General features: G+C 39.7%; 1 protein-coding gene across 2 annotated transcripts in view; it reads right to left on the bottom strand.

Moving 5' to 3' along the window:
• The window catches only part of DYNC2H1 (dynein cytoplasmic 2 heavy chain 1), a 284,386-nt gene that overhangs the window by 99,573 nt on the left and 170,083 nt on the right, over nt 1–14,730 (bottom strand). For both annotated transcript variants that reach the window (XM_035008811.1, XM_035008812.1), the window contains exons 78-80: nt 14,089–14,199; nt 8,674–8,829; nt 3,789–3,864 (exon numbers count right to left, since the gene is read on the bottom strand). In XM_035008811.1, coding sequence (XP_034864702.1) covers nt 3,789–3,864; nt 8,674–8,829; nt 14,089–14,199 — 343 coding nt within the window. The remainder of the gene's footprint in view (nt 1–3,788; nt 3,865–8,673; nt 8,830–14,088; nt 14,200–14,730) is intronic.

Genomic DNA, 14,730 nt, shown 5'->3' with positions numbered 1-14,730 from the left:
CTTACTCAATATATTCACTGAACTGAATGTTAAATGTTTCCTGTGGCTTTTCTTAATCAAATTGCCCCAAAATCAAACCTATGGATACAGCATCTGCTACTATTCACATTTTACAGATCAGGAAGCTCGGGCATCAAGGTTATACATGTACTCCAGCTCTTAGGAGCTATGTTATTTCTATACCAACTCACCCCTATAATTAGAACTTTTTCTCTTTTTGGCATTTAATTCTGTACATGTGGAAGTCTCCATTATCAAGAAATTCTATAATCCTGAGTTTATACAGTTAGATTTTGACCATGAGATTCACCATCACTTTGAGGCACTGGCTTCTTATTCACATCAATTCAATGGTGTGGGGCATAAAGTAACGTGATGGTATTAATGTGGTCACAAGCTTCAAGCACAATGACAAATCATTCCAACTCCCTGCTTGGGATTCTTCATCTTAAAAAGGCATATACAATGGAATGTTACTCGGCCATCAAAAAGAAGGAAATCTTGCCATTTCCAAAGACGTAGATGGAGCTAGAGTGCATAATGCTATAGGAAATAAGTCGGTCAGAGAAAGATAAATACCGTGTGATCTCACTCATATGTGGAACTTAAAAAACAAAACAGATGAACATAGGGGAAGGGGGAAAGAAAAGAAAAAAAGGAGAGAGAGAAGCAAGCAATCCATAAGACTTTCAACAATAGGGAACAAACAGGGTGAACAGAGGTAGGTGGGTGGGGGATGGGCTACATGGGGGATGGACATTAAGGGGGGCACGTGCTGTGATGAGCCCTGGGTGTCATGTATTAGTGATGAATCACTGAATTCTACTCCAGAAACCAAAACTACACTATATGTTAACTAACTTGAATTTAAATAAAAACTTGAAGAGACAAAAAAAAAAGAAAAAGAAGAATCACCAAGATTCACTGCAAGCTAAAACATTAGTACATATTCTCCAGAAAACTCTGTAAAATTAATATTGAAAACAAGAGCTTATAGAATCAGAAAAGTGGTCACCCTTGGCATGGAATGGGGCAGTGTTGGGTCATATGCATAAGGGAGTAGGGGACGCACTTCTGGAAGGCTGGTAATACTCTATCGATTTGGAGATAGTTACAAAGGTTCAATATATGACTATTCATTAAACTGTAAGTTCACGTAGTTTTCTGATGTAGAATTCAAAATTTATTAAATAAAGAAAAACTCACTTGGAATGTTATTTGGCATTCACTAAGGATGAACAAATGGTGAAGAAATGAATATCCTACCTACTCGTACGTATCCACTCAACATAAATACATCAACTATCTACCCAAAGCTCTAGCAGCATTATTCATAATCACCCCAGAGGACCCACAGGACCACCCAGGGAAGCATTATGATCAAAGAGTGGCATACTATATAGCACTGAGAATAAATGATCTCTAACTTACGTAACCACATAGATGAATCTCTCTATCAGAACATTAAATCAAAGAACCTAGAGACTGAGGAGTATATGCTGCATGATTCCAGTTTTACAAAAACAGACAGAACTGATCTAGATGCTAAGATGCTAGTGTTCACGCAAGAGCTGGGGTGGTGGGGTGTTGGGATATGGTCACAACCGGAAGGCAATGGCACTGGCGATGTCCTGTTTCTTGATTAAGACGTTGGCTAAAGGAGCATGTTCATTGTGTGGAAGTTTCACTGAACTGTGATATATGATTTTTAGTACTTTTTGTACACAAATCATTCAAAATTTTAATCTCATACACATATTAAATTACAATGGGACTTGGGACACATCCTAGATGTCTAATCCTATCATTCTGCCAAAGACAAGTTACAGAATCATTTCTGATATCAGATATTAATTCAACTAACAGCAACTGAGTGCATACTATGGGCCAGGTCCTGCTACAGGTGTTAAGGACATAAGTCGTTAACAGAACAGTCAGAGACGTTGCTTTAAGGGAGATTACACTCTAGTGGGAAAAGATAAAATAACAAATGAATAAGCAACCAAACAATACTAGGTAGCACCGATGTACTCCAACAATACAACAGAACAAGGAGGGAGAGAGTAATTTTAAAATTCCTTTAGACTGGTGGTAATAGGAAGCTTATCTGAAGAGGATACTTGGAAGGTGAGGTGTGAATGGCAAGAAGAAGACAGACATATTGAAGGTCTGGGAGAAAAGCATTTTAGACAGAAGAAGTAGGAACCAAAACCTTCAGGTAGGAACAGGCCTGGCTCACTAGAGGAAAGGAAAGACTAGTGTTGTTGTAGGTTTTAAATGGGAAATCTATACTTTACTTTTCTAACAGTTTCTTTACCATGTGGAGAAGTTTTCCCAAAGGGTGCTAAAATAGAAGACTGGGTAAGCAGCTCTTACTTGGATTCCCAAGGCACTGATGAAGTTGCAATAAATGAACAGAATCATGATCTGCTTTGGACATGGAAGGGACAGAAACTGCCTAAACCCTGGGATGTTTAAGGATCTAAGAATCCAGGCTGATTCGCAACGACATGGATGGAACTGGAGGGTGTTATGCTGAGCGAAATAAGTCAATCAGAGAAAGACACGTATCATATGACCTCACTGATATGAGGAATTCTTAATCTCAGGAAACAAACTGAGGGTTGCTAGAGTGGGGTGGGGTGGGAGGGATGGGGTGACTGGGTGATAGACACTGGGGAGGGTATGTGCTATGGTGAGCGCTGTGAATTGTGTAAGACTGATGAATCTCAGATCTGTACCTCTGAAACAAATAATGCAATATATGTTAAGAAAAAAAAAAGAAGAAGGTAGCAGGAGGGGAAGGATGAAGGGGGGGAAATGGGAGGGGTAGACGAACCATGAGAGACGATGGACTCTGAAAAACAAACTGAGGGTTCTAGAGGGGAGGTGGGTGGGAGGATGGGTTAGCCTGGTGATGGGTAATTGAGGAGGGCACATTCTGCATGGAGCACTGGGTGTTATGCACAAACAATGAATCATGGAATACTACATCAAAAACTAATGACGTAATGTATGGTGATTAACATAACAAAAAAATTTTTTTAAAAATTTAAAAAAAAGAATCCAGGCTGATTCATAGGTTCTGAACCTGAACAGATATGTGAATGGTGGTGCCATTTACCAAAGCGGGGCGGACTCAGGGAAGGGTGGTCTGGCAGGGCTGCAGGGTGGGATGGGGAGGCAGGAATCATTTTTAAGTTTGAGATTCCAATCAACATGCTCTCTTCCAATCCACCACTGCTCTCAACTCTCGTGTCCCCTTGCCCAGGCCCCAGACAACACATTTCAGAGATTCAACTGCTCCTGGCTTGAGGAGGCAGAGAGTTGGATGGCCTCCGCCTATCGGATCACATGGTCTTGTCTGTTGTTCTACTTCAATCTATTATTTGTACCTTGATTCTTGACTCCAACTTAATCTAAGTTAAGATTCTATAGATCTACAGTACTGACCTTAGCCTACCATACTCCTGGATTTGAACAGTTCCAAGATCTGAGTTATTCCTCATAAGCCTGAAACTTAGGAAGGCCACAAAGTGAAGACAAGGTCTTTCAAGCTTTCTATTTCCTGAGAGCTACAGATCAATCAGAAAACTATGGCATATAAAAAATGACCACAACAGATCAAGAACTATCCAATAGCATAAGCATGGCAGGACATAAAACACATGAAAAGCAAAGACCGCATTTTATGATAGGAAGTCACTCTTGAAGAAACCACTTTATTAGTAAGACCTCAAAAAATTTTCCCATGAATAACAAAGATGACAATTACCAGTAGAACTTACCATCAAAGAGCCTGTCGATAATGCTGTACCCAGCCCGAAGATCTGATAAAGAAAACTCATAAAACTTGGTCCAACCCTACAAAACAAATTTACAAATACTGAAGAACTACAGTGTTCAAAGATTATATATATACATACATACATATATATATATATACATCATGACCCTTATAATCTTAAGAATGTTCAAAATATGCTAAAAAAATAAAAGGGAAATTCCTGAAAATTTATAATAAAAACAGTAACTCTAAGGTAACAGTAGTTTTTAAGAAGAAATTGACTGATCTCCATAGCATGCCAAAGACTTTTAATACCAGAACACTTTTTATCATTTAGTATTGTGGCAATTCAGTCATAGATCAAATTGGTAAATTTTTTAGTTTAAGTATGATGTACACACTGAGACAGTTTCTATAATTTTGTCCTTCAGATTGTGAGTTTTGTCCACAAACATGACAACAGAAATATTACAAAAAAATTTTTAAAGGTCCAAAGACATACAGCATTATTTCCTGTATATTTCACCCATGAAGCATTCATGTTGGAAGTAATTATAAACGTAGAGTTAACAACTACAATGCTTGTATAAAAAGAACTTTCATAAAGCTCTATGTTTTATAAAAATACAAAAAAGTAAAAATAATTTTGATGGTACTTCCATTAACTTTAATTAGTTTAATGTAATACATTCAAACTAAAATCTTTTTAGACTTTAATAGTATTTAGGAGGATCAACACAAATTTCATTCATCCATTAATCATTCAAAACAATGTTTATTAAATGCGTATTACATGTAAAGCTCTGCGTCTAAGAGAATGAACCCAAACATAAATAATCCCTGCCCTCCAGTCACAGTCAGTCAAACATGGGTGAGGGGGAAGTGGGTGGATACGATGTAACACTGGAATACAGCTACAAGGCAAAGGTACAATGCATCCGATGGAAGGAAATATACTTGGTATATACAAGAAAGAAGTCTGACCTCAGCTAAGGGGTAAAGCAAAGCCTCCGTGGTGGGAAGGGGAGTAGAAGAGACAGGAAGAAAAACGTAGATGGGTAGTCAGGACGATGAAATTAAAGAATGTTGGTACTGGGGCGCCTGGGTGGCTCAGTTGGTTAAGCAACTGCCTTCGGCTCAGGTCATGATCCTGGAGTCCTGGGATCGAGTCCCGCATCAGGCTCTCTACTCAGAGAGGAGCCTGCTTCTCCCTCTAACCCTCCCCCCTCTCATGTACACTCTCTCTCTCTCATTCTCGCTCTCTCAAATAAATAAATAAATCTTAAAAAAAAAAAAAGAATGTTGGTACTGCACGGTCACGGAAGGTGAAGATACCAAGAAGAGAGGTGTTAAGAATGACTTCCAATGGTGTCACTCGATGCTGAGTGCAGCACTGAGAGTGCAAGGCTTGGGAAGGTTCCATGAGCTCCCGGAACAAAAGTGTTCAACTAAAGGTTACCGAGTGCCTGTTCAGGTCAGTGAGAATATAGCAATGAACAAAAGAGAAAAATCTGTGCTCTTGAGAAGCTTATGCTCTAGTATTTGGATCCAGAATATGTGAGTTTTCAGTCATTTTTTAGACAAACTGGGTAAGTCAAATAAATAGCTGGATACATAAACCTAGACCTTAGGGAACTGATCTGAGTTAGATATATAAATTTGGGCATCACTAACATTTGGATCAAAAAAATTACAGATCCTGTAAAAAAACACAAGAGGTTTAAACTTCACTCATTAAGTTTTCGTACAGCTAAGAACTGAAGATCTGTAAGGGGTATGTGCCCATCAACAGGTAACAAACTTCCTGCAATATTTTAAATAAATTTCCTACCAACTCAAAATAAAGTCTTATTAATAATATTTCTTTTATCACTCTATTAGACCTTATTTATGAATGTTGATTCAAAATTTTTTCAATACTTTAGGGTGCCTGGGTGGCTCAATCATTAAGCGTCTGCCTTCGGCTCAGGTCATGATCCCAAGGTCCTGGGATCAAGCCCCGCATCAGGCTCCCTGCTCCGCGGGAAGCCTGCTTCTCCCTCTCCCGCTCCCCCTTCTTGTGCTCGCTCTCTCTTGCTCTCTCAAATAAATAAAATCTTTAAAAAAATAAAATAAAAACTTCTCAACACTTTAAAGATTAGTATTTATAAAACCCTCCAGTAAGAGGACTGCAGCTCTCAGTGTCACCTAACAGCAGTTTCCAAGTGAGACGCCAATTCTAAAACGGTAAGACCTGGGCTCTGAGTCGCACCATTACGGACATGGGTATGTGATGAAGGATTTTAAAAACATGGTACAAAAAATTTGAAAGGTAGTATTTGTTATTCATGTGATATTTTCTAATAGAAATCATGTTATAAATTGTGGAGGGGTTCTCTAGACGGCCCATGGAATCCTGCTCAGCCCACCTGGAAACCCAGGCATGGTGTGAAGCGTTCCTATAAAGATGAGTGGGGTGAAGCCTGTTATCAAGGTGCTCACAGTCTAGGAAGAATAACAAGACAACCAAGAAGAACAAATACCCAATAAAAATGACATTCCGTGGAGTACAGTATTAGAAGTACAGCATACATGTGGAAAATAGAGGAGGTTAATTCTGCAAATACACCACTACAATGAAAAACAGCAAAAAATCTTGTACTAACATGAGGAATGAAAACTAAGTTGAATGCGTGGTGGATCTTTATTTGTACAAGTTGGTGACTGATGAGGAAAAGAAGGAAAATACAGAGAGTTTGTGGACTGCATATGCCTGACACCGTCTCTAGCAATTAATGGAATTTTGGGTTTTGACTGGGTTTTCCTCCAATTTCATCATTTTTACAAGAGAGCAACTTAACATGTTAAAAAAAAAAGTAATACTTCCAAATATTTTTTGTGTGTGAAAGTAAATTGCTCTAAAAAGAACGTTTTGGTAGCATTTACAATTCCTTAAAATGCACATATCTTTTGACCCAAACATTCCAAGGTAGGAATTGCCACCGTTAATAAACATGAAATGAGGCAAATGTAGGGATATCCACTGCAGTATTTTCTGTAACAGCAAAGACTGAAAGAATATGTATATCCATCCAACAAAACTGGAAGTATGTCGATATAATGAATACAAATGATATTTAAAAATTAGGCATGAAATGCTTACTAAGATTTAAAAATCTCTGAAATGTATTGGTTAATAAAGCAAAATACAGAACCGTGTTTGTAAAATGCTGCTGTTGGGAGTTAAAAAGGACATATGTCTCTAAACACATGGAACATGCTTGCTTACTTACACGCTCTTTCTGAAGGACCTGAGGAGTGGGGGGGGGGGGGGGGCAGCGGCTGCCCCAGGAACGGCAGTAGGTGTCAGGGAGACAGCACAGGAGGAGAGACTAAATTTTAGTTGCAAATCTTCTCATAGCTTTTTATATGATGTGCATTTATCCCTTAATTTAAAAAATCTGATTTCATTTAAAAAATAATTCCTGGGGTGCTCCTTTCTTCAATGACTTCTTCTATGACTGCTGCTGTTGTTCCCTTCAGGATCACTACGAGGGCATGGGCTTTGGAGGAAGGTGGGCCTGGCCACCTCCAAGCTCCAGAGTCTCTGAGGTGTGACTCCCTCAGCAAGTTAACTGCCCTCAGGAATCCCTGGCCTCCTTGGTCAAATGAGAACAATCAGCACACCCTTCCTTTAAGTGTACTTTGCAAATTATATGCAACAACACACTGCTGTTTTTAGTCACTACTTCATCACTCTGACAAATCTTTACTAACAGGTGATGTGCAAGGCGCTTCTAAGCACACACTATTTCATCCAACCCTCACAACAAAGGTGCAGCTGAGCATTCCCACTATGCAGCTGAGGTCGTACAACTAGGAAATCTAGAGTCAAGACTCAAGCCCAGGTCTGTAACTCCACAACGACCTCTTATTTTGACATGTTACTGAGAGAGAGAGAGAGAGGCTAAATCGGGGGCCACTGGGGAGCACAGGTTCAGGGGGAGACAAGCAGGCAACACTAAAAAAAGAGGGAACAATTAAACCTGGACGTGAAGCGATGTATGGCTTAGGCATGTGCCAAGAACAGAATGCAGGACCAGCTCGGACCACGTGGCAAGGGGAAGATGTGGTCTAGTGGCTGTGAGAACAGTCAGAGCCACAACCTATGGCGACGAAGAGCAGCATGAATTCAAAGACCATGAGGAAGAGCGGAGAAGGAGCGGGAACGGGGGTCTGGGAGGAGGCCGAGGACAAAGGCAAGTCTTTCCTTCTGGACCACAGCAGGAAACATGCACAGTTCCTCACAAGGACAACAGAAAGCCATCTGATGGGCTGTATGCAGAGTACTGAAATAATCCACCTTACATATTAGAGAAACACGTCTGGCTGCTACGTGGACAGAGCAAACAGAGGAGGAAGGTGATCTTGGAAGGCAGAACAGGTAAGGGGCGAGGAGGCTCGGGAAAAACAGTGAAGAGAAATGCACAGATCTCAACTACACTTTGCAAGGAGAATGAACTGGCTAGGGGGGCTGAAAAAGAAACATATCAAGAATGATTCCTAGGTTCCCAGCTTGAGGAAATAAATGGGTATCAATAGCTTTTACTGAGGGGGTACACTGACAGTAAAACAACTATGGGGAATTCAGTCTTGAAGTCTGAGATGACTGTGACCACAAAAATGATACCTAACACAATGAGGGTTTATGACGGCTCATTCGGAGATGTGAACTACGTAACTACTTGCAAGTCCAGAAGATGAACAGCAAAGATAGAATTAGAGATACAAAGTTATGAATCATGAGCCATTAATTAAGTAATCCTAGCCATTTACACTAAATTGTAGAAACACTAATACAAAAATACGCACAGCTTACAGTGTGTCCAAGACATGTTCTAACTCACCTGTGGAATATAATTTCTTCTTTCTTGACATGCAGCATGAAACCATGCAAAACTAAAGAGAGTGTGAGCTCGATATATGTTATCTTTTTTGCTGATTTGCTCAGGAGTCCAAGATTCGTAAGTACGCATTAAATTCTTCTTCAAACCTGGAGGTGACTGAAGACAAAATATTGACATCCTATTGTTTCAAATCTTACAAATGAAATTAATATTTAACATTTTTAAGGATTTATTTTAATAAAGTTTTCACTATTACCCAGTTCAACTTACTATTATGTTACTTCAAAATGTATGTATCTAAAACTAGTTTTAAACTCCTTGTACCTAACAGTTCCCTCAATTATAAATTCAAAAATTTCAAATTAAAAAACTGTAAAGCCAACAATATTCAAAACAACCAAGTAAGTTTTATATGATCATTGAGGTAATTTACTGAAACTGAATTGTCATTTACACAGTGAATTTGACACAGATTGTTACAGGGCATGTGGTTTTTACTTTCATAGAAGGTTCTCCCTCTCCAGGTGCTATGTGAATTTCCATGAGGCCTTCCAAATACTATTTCATACAATACAACTAATGTTTCTTGAACATTAGTCCACCAGAGGTGAAGTGGGTATCAGCTGACACTGCAAGGCTCATAAACACAAATTCAAACCCAGAAACTCAAAGTGTATATTAGACTAGTATTCAGTCAAAAAACATTCATCCACATGTCCAGAATCTGTTTATATTTTTCAGTTTTCCAAATGAAAAAGACAAATTTTGAATTCTTAGAAAAAGAGTAAAATAAACCCATTTCTTAAAAAAAAAAAAAAAGAATTCTTCCCCCCCCCCCTTTTTTTAAAACCAAATGCATTTGTATATTAATAATTGGTTCCTTTACAATTTTCTAAGGCTGGGGAGCCTGAGTGGCTCAGTGGGTTAAGCGTCTGCCTTCAGTTCAGGTCATGATCTCAGGGTCCTGGGATCGAGTGCTGCATTGGGCTTCCTGCTCAGTGGGGAATCTGCTTCTCCCTTTCCCTCTACCCTTCACCCCTGCTTCTCCTCTCTCTAATAAATACAATGTTTTAAAAAAATTCTTCTAAGTTTAAAAAAAATTAACGTGCATTTCTCTGCCAAACTTATTTTAATTAGCTTGCACTAAAAGTAAAATTTTTCCTCTAAATGGTTTCTAACACAAAAAGCATAATTAATGGAAGTCAGGACCTTAAGAAGCCTGCTGCAGGGAACTCCCTTTGCAATCCTTTCCATTCTGTTTTTTCTCAAATAAAAAAACTTCTTTAAGATTAGAAGAAAAAAAATACCACTAATTTATTAAGTACACATCCAAATTTATACTTTTCAAAATGAAAATTTTTTGTTTATGAAACATTTACAAAAAATTATGATAGAATAGGCTAAATTTCCTGAGCACTAGTCAATAAAACATGAAATTAACAGGAAACTGAACAACCACTTGGAGTTTTTAAGACAATAAAGATTACACAAAATGAATAAATCCTATGTAATTACAGAGAGTCGTACATAAATAAAGAGTATTTGAAAAATAACAAAATGAAGACACTACAATGTCAAACTATGGGATAAGGCCAAACATGTTCTCAGCTGCAAATTCACAGACATAATAAAAATTTTAGTATTATTTCAAGTAAATATAAGTCAATGGACTCAACAGAAGAAATCAGTAAAAACAAAAGCAAATATAAATCTAAGGACAACTTTAGAAGAAAAAGAATAAAGCAGGAAATTCAGTGGAAAGAATTACTAAGATAAAAGTAAATGATGAAGTATGACATTGGTTATTTGGAGTAAATTTTTTAAAAGTCTGTCAACTAATCAAAAAAAAGTAATAAAATAGAGAATTAAAACCTTCAAAGTTACTAGATGCATGTGTGTACATATATGCACATATATAGTAATTTTGGGTTTTTTTTTTAATTTTATTTATTTGAGAGACAGCGAGAGAGACACAGAGAGAGAGAGAGAGAGAGCACAAGCAGGGGGAGTGGCAGGCAGAGGGAGAAGCAGGCTCCCTGCTGAGTAAGGAGCCTGATGGATGCGGGGCTCGATCCCAGAACCCTGGGATCATGACCTGAGCTGAAGGCAGACGCTTAACTGACTGAGCCACCCAGGTGCCCCTATATTTATAATTTTGAATATAATTAACTGCACTCTTTTCTAAAATAGTTAATTATCCACATGGATTTAATAGGAAAAAAATGACCAATTTAGATTAAACAAAACTTCCATAAAAAAGTAATCAAATAACCTCGTGAAAAAAAATCCTGGAAAAGACTGCACATTAAGTTAAAATGTTTAAGGAGGGGCGCCTGGGTGGCTCAGTTGTTAAGCGTCTGCCTTCAACTCAGGTCATGATCCCGGGGTCCTGGGATCAAGCCCCCCATCAGGCTCCTGCTCTGCGGGAAGCCTGCTTCTCCCTCTCCCACTCCCCCTGCTTGTGTTCCCTCTCTCGCTGTGTCTCTCTTTGTCAAATGAATAAATAAAATCTTTAAAAAAAAAAATGTTCAAGGAACAGTTCTCCTGATGTATTAACTCTTCATGTGATGAAATATTTACTGTGTTCTTCATAACTGCCAGTTATTTTAAGTACAAAACTCAAGAGAAAAAATATCCCCTGCCCTTGTGGCTCCTACAATCCAGTTCTAGGATATATGGTCAAACAGTGCACTGGGAAAGCAGCTGGGAAGATTCTGGAACTGTTCTTTCTTATTAGACACTGTAATGATTTTCAATTAACATATTTCCAAATATTAAACCAACTTCACATTCCTTGATTAATCCTTATCTTTCTTCTTTCTTAAATGAGACTAACACCTTCAGATAAAAAAAATAAGAAATACTGATCTAAAGCAACAGGTAGTTAGTTATAAACACTAAGACGTTTTTCTTCCAAAAATTATAAATAACAAAAAAAATTCTACAAACAGAAAAAAAAAACAAGCAGAACCTCTCTTACCAGTTTTAAAAAGTTTTAATTAAGTTAACTATTTTATTTATGACTTTGACCAGTTACATAACAACACTGTGAACACATACAGTTTTGGATACACCAGGTTTGGACCTTATGTGTCTGAAGCCGATAGACTGGAACAAGGAAACTGACACTGAGAATCTGACTTAGCTGTGCCAGAAAACAAGTTAAGAACACCAGATACTCACCTGCAAAGAACAAAGGTGAACCCTTACCTGACACCGTATTTTTGTAAAAATTAGCTCACAAGGCACTCAAGACCTAAATGTAAGCCTCTGAAACAATAAAACCAGAGGGAGGCCCAGGAGGAGGCTCCGTGACATCGGCTCTGGCAACGATTCTTTGGAGAGGACACCAGAGCAGAGGCAACAAAAGCAAAGAACAGACAAACGGGACTCCACCCAAGTTTACAGATGTCTGAGCAACAGGGAAACCATCCACCCAGGGAAGAGCGACGACATGGAAGACAGTGTCTGCTGGCTACACATCTCATGAGGGACTCCTCCAACTCAGTGACAACTCCAAGTCAAAACGGGCAAAAGACTTGAAGAGACCCTTCTCTAAGTAAAATATGCAAATGGGCAAGAAGCCTAAGAAAAAATTCTCACCATCACTAATTATCAAGGAAACGCAAAGCCAACCAACGGTGAGCTATGGGCTTGCAGTGCTAGGACGGTTACTATAAACACACGCAGAAGTAACAAGCGCTGGGGGGATGTAAAATGGAGCACTGCAAGGATGAACGCTGTGGAGCTCCTCGAAACATGAAAAACGGGGTTACCTCTGATCCAGCAGTTCCAGCTGAACACAGGATCTCATAGAGTGCTTGCCCACTCACATTCACCACAGCGTTACTTACAGCAGTCAAGAGGCAGAAACCCCACCTGCCCACGGACCGAGGAATGGATAAGGAAAACGTAGGATGTACAGACACAATGGGATATTATCAGCCCTCAGGGAGACAGAAATTCTGTACCATGCTATGACATGGATCACTATCTTGAGGACATTCTCTTGAGTAAAATAAGCCAGTCTCCAAAAGACAAATAATACATGATTCTACTTATAGGAGGTATCTAAGGTGGTCAAACTCCTAGAAAACAGAGAGTAGAGATCGCCAGGGTTGGAGGAACAGGGAAATGGGGAGTCACTGCTCAATGGACAGAATTGCAGTTTCTCAACGTGAAAAGGTCTAGAGACGTGCTGCACAACCAAGTACATACGACCACCACCAAACTATGTAAATGAAAATGGTTACGATGGTAAATTTTGTGTTTTTTACTGATAACACCAAAAAAATGAAATAAAATTTATAAAAGGAAAATTTAGATGTATTTTTATAAATACCATCTTATGCGCTTATTTAGGTTTATTTTACCTCACCGAAACAAAAAGGGGTTTTTCTGAGTCTAGCTGACACAGAGTGTTACGGTAGTTTTGGGTGTACAACACAGTGAAGGGACGAGTTCATTATACCTGACGCTGCGCTCACCTTGGTGCAGCCCCAGCTGTCCCTGCACCACCACGGACCCTGCTCCCCAGGCTGTGCCTCCCAGGCCTCCGAAGCCCTCATTCCCTCACCGCCCTCCACCCGCTCTGCCCGTCCCACTCTGCCACCGCGGGGCACCAGTCTGTTCTCTACCCAGAGGTCCGATTTTGCTTTTTGTTTGTATATTCATGTATTACATTCCACTTACGAGTGACATCACGGATTTGTCTTTCTCAGTCTAACTTATTTCACTGGGCATAATACCCTGTAGGTCATGCATGTGGTGGCAAGTGGCAAGACTTCGTGTCATTGTATGGCTGAGCAGCAGGCTGCCCTGTATGTGCACCACATCTTCTTCACCCATTCATCACTGATGGATACCCAGGGGGCTTGGGGATACTGGCTACTGTAGATCATGCTGCTATAACGTCAGGGTGCATGTGTCTTTTTGAATTAGTGTTTTGTTTTCTCTGGGTAAACACCCGGTAGTGCAATGACTGGATCCCGGGGTAGTTCTGTATTTTTAATTTCTGAGGAGCGTCCACACTGCGTCCAGGGTGGTGGCTGCACCAGAGGACAGCCCCCCCAGCGGAGCATGACACTTTCTCTCCACGTCCTCACCGACACTTGCTGTTGCTTGTGTAGTTTGCTTTAGCCATTCTGACCAGTGTGGTATCTCACTGTGGTTTTGATCTGCATTTCCCTGATGAGGAGTGATGCTGAGCATCTTTTCATGTGTCTGTTGGCCATCTGTGTGTCTTCTCTGGAGAAATGTCTGTCCAGGTCCTCCACCCACTTACTCATTGAACTGACTGTCATAAAGGAAACTCTGGTGTGTTTTGTATGACCGACAGTTCTTTACAGAGCTTTAGGAGGAGCACGGAGACTAGGGCACTTCATGCCGAGTGACTCAGGGTTGAAGTCTCCTTACCTCGTAGGTGATCTTCAGACTTGACTGTAGTAAGATAGGGGTGAAGTGGGGATGGACTTCTGCAGTGAGCCACAGACGAAAGGTATCTTTAGGCTGCAGAGTGTTCAATTCCTTGTGTACAAATACAGCAACAAGAAAAATCTACTTAAACACACAAATTTCCATTTTATAAATATATTAGTAAGTAAAATTTCTTTCTAAAATCCTTCTGTGACATTCTGATACATTTCCTTCTGTTGCTTATTTGCTCCATGACTTTGGGGTCTAGGACTTACACCAGCTCTAAGCAAGGACAGTAACAGTACACACCCTGTAAGACACTCGTCATGGTGCCCAGTGCACAGTCTGCACAAAGTAAGCGTTAGCAGCAACTGAGAGGCCTCAACTAGCAACCACGTGCAGGACTTTGGGTTCTCACTGCTTTGATCCATACTGCACAGAGTTCTTTAAGGACATCAGTTCCTTTATTAGCAATTTTTGTTGTACACTATTGCCTATAATATAAATTCAAAGCGTCACCATCCGAATTCCTCTGCCCAAGCTGTGTGCGTTGCTCATTTATTCAAATTTTTATGTCTGTGTCTTTACAAATATTATTCTTTCTACCTGTTACTCTCTTTGGAACCTGACAAATTCTTACTC

This window comes from Mirounga leonina, unplaced genomic scaffold (assembly GCF_011800145.1).
Source record: "Mirounga leonina isolate KUSES-001 unplaced genomic scaffold, KU_Mleo_1.0 Mir_153, whole genome shotgun sequence".
NCBI classification, from domain to species: Eukaryota; Metazoa; Chordata; class Mammalia; order Carnivora; family Phocidae; genus Mirounga; species Mirounga leonina.
This window is presented reverse-complemented; position numbering and strand designations above follow the sequence as displayed.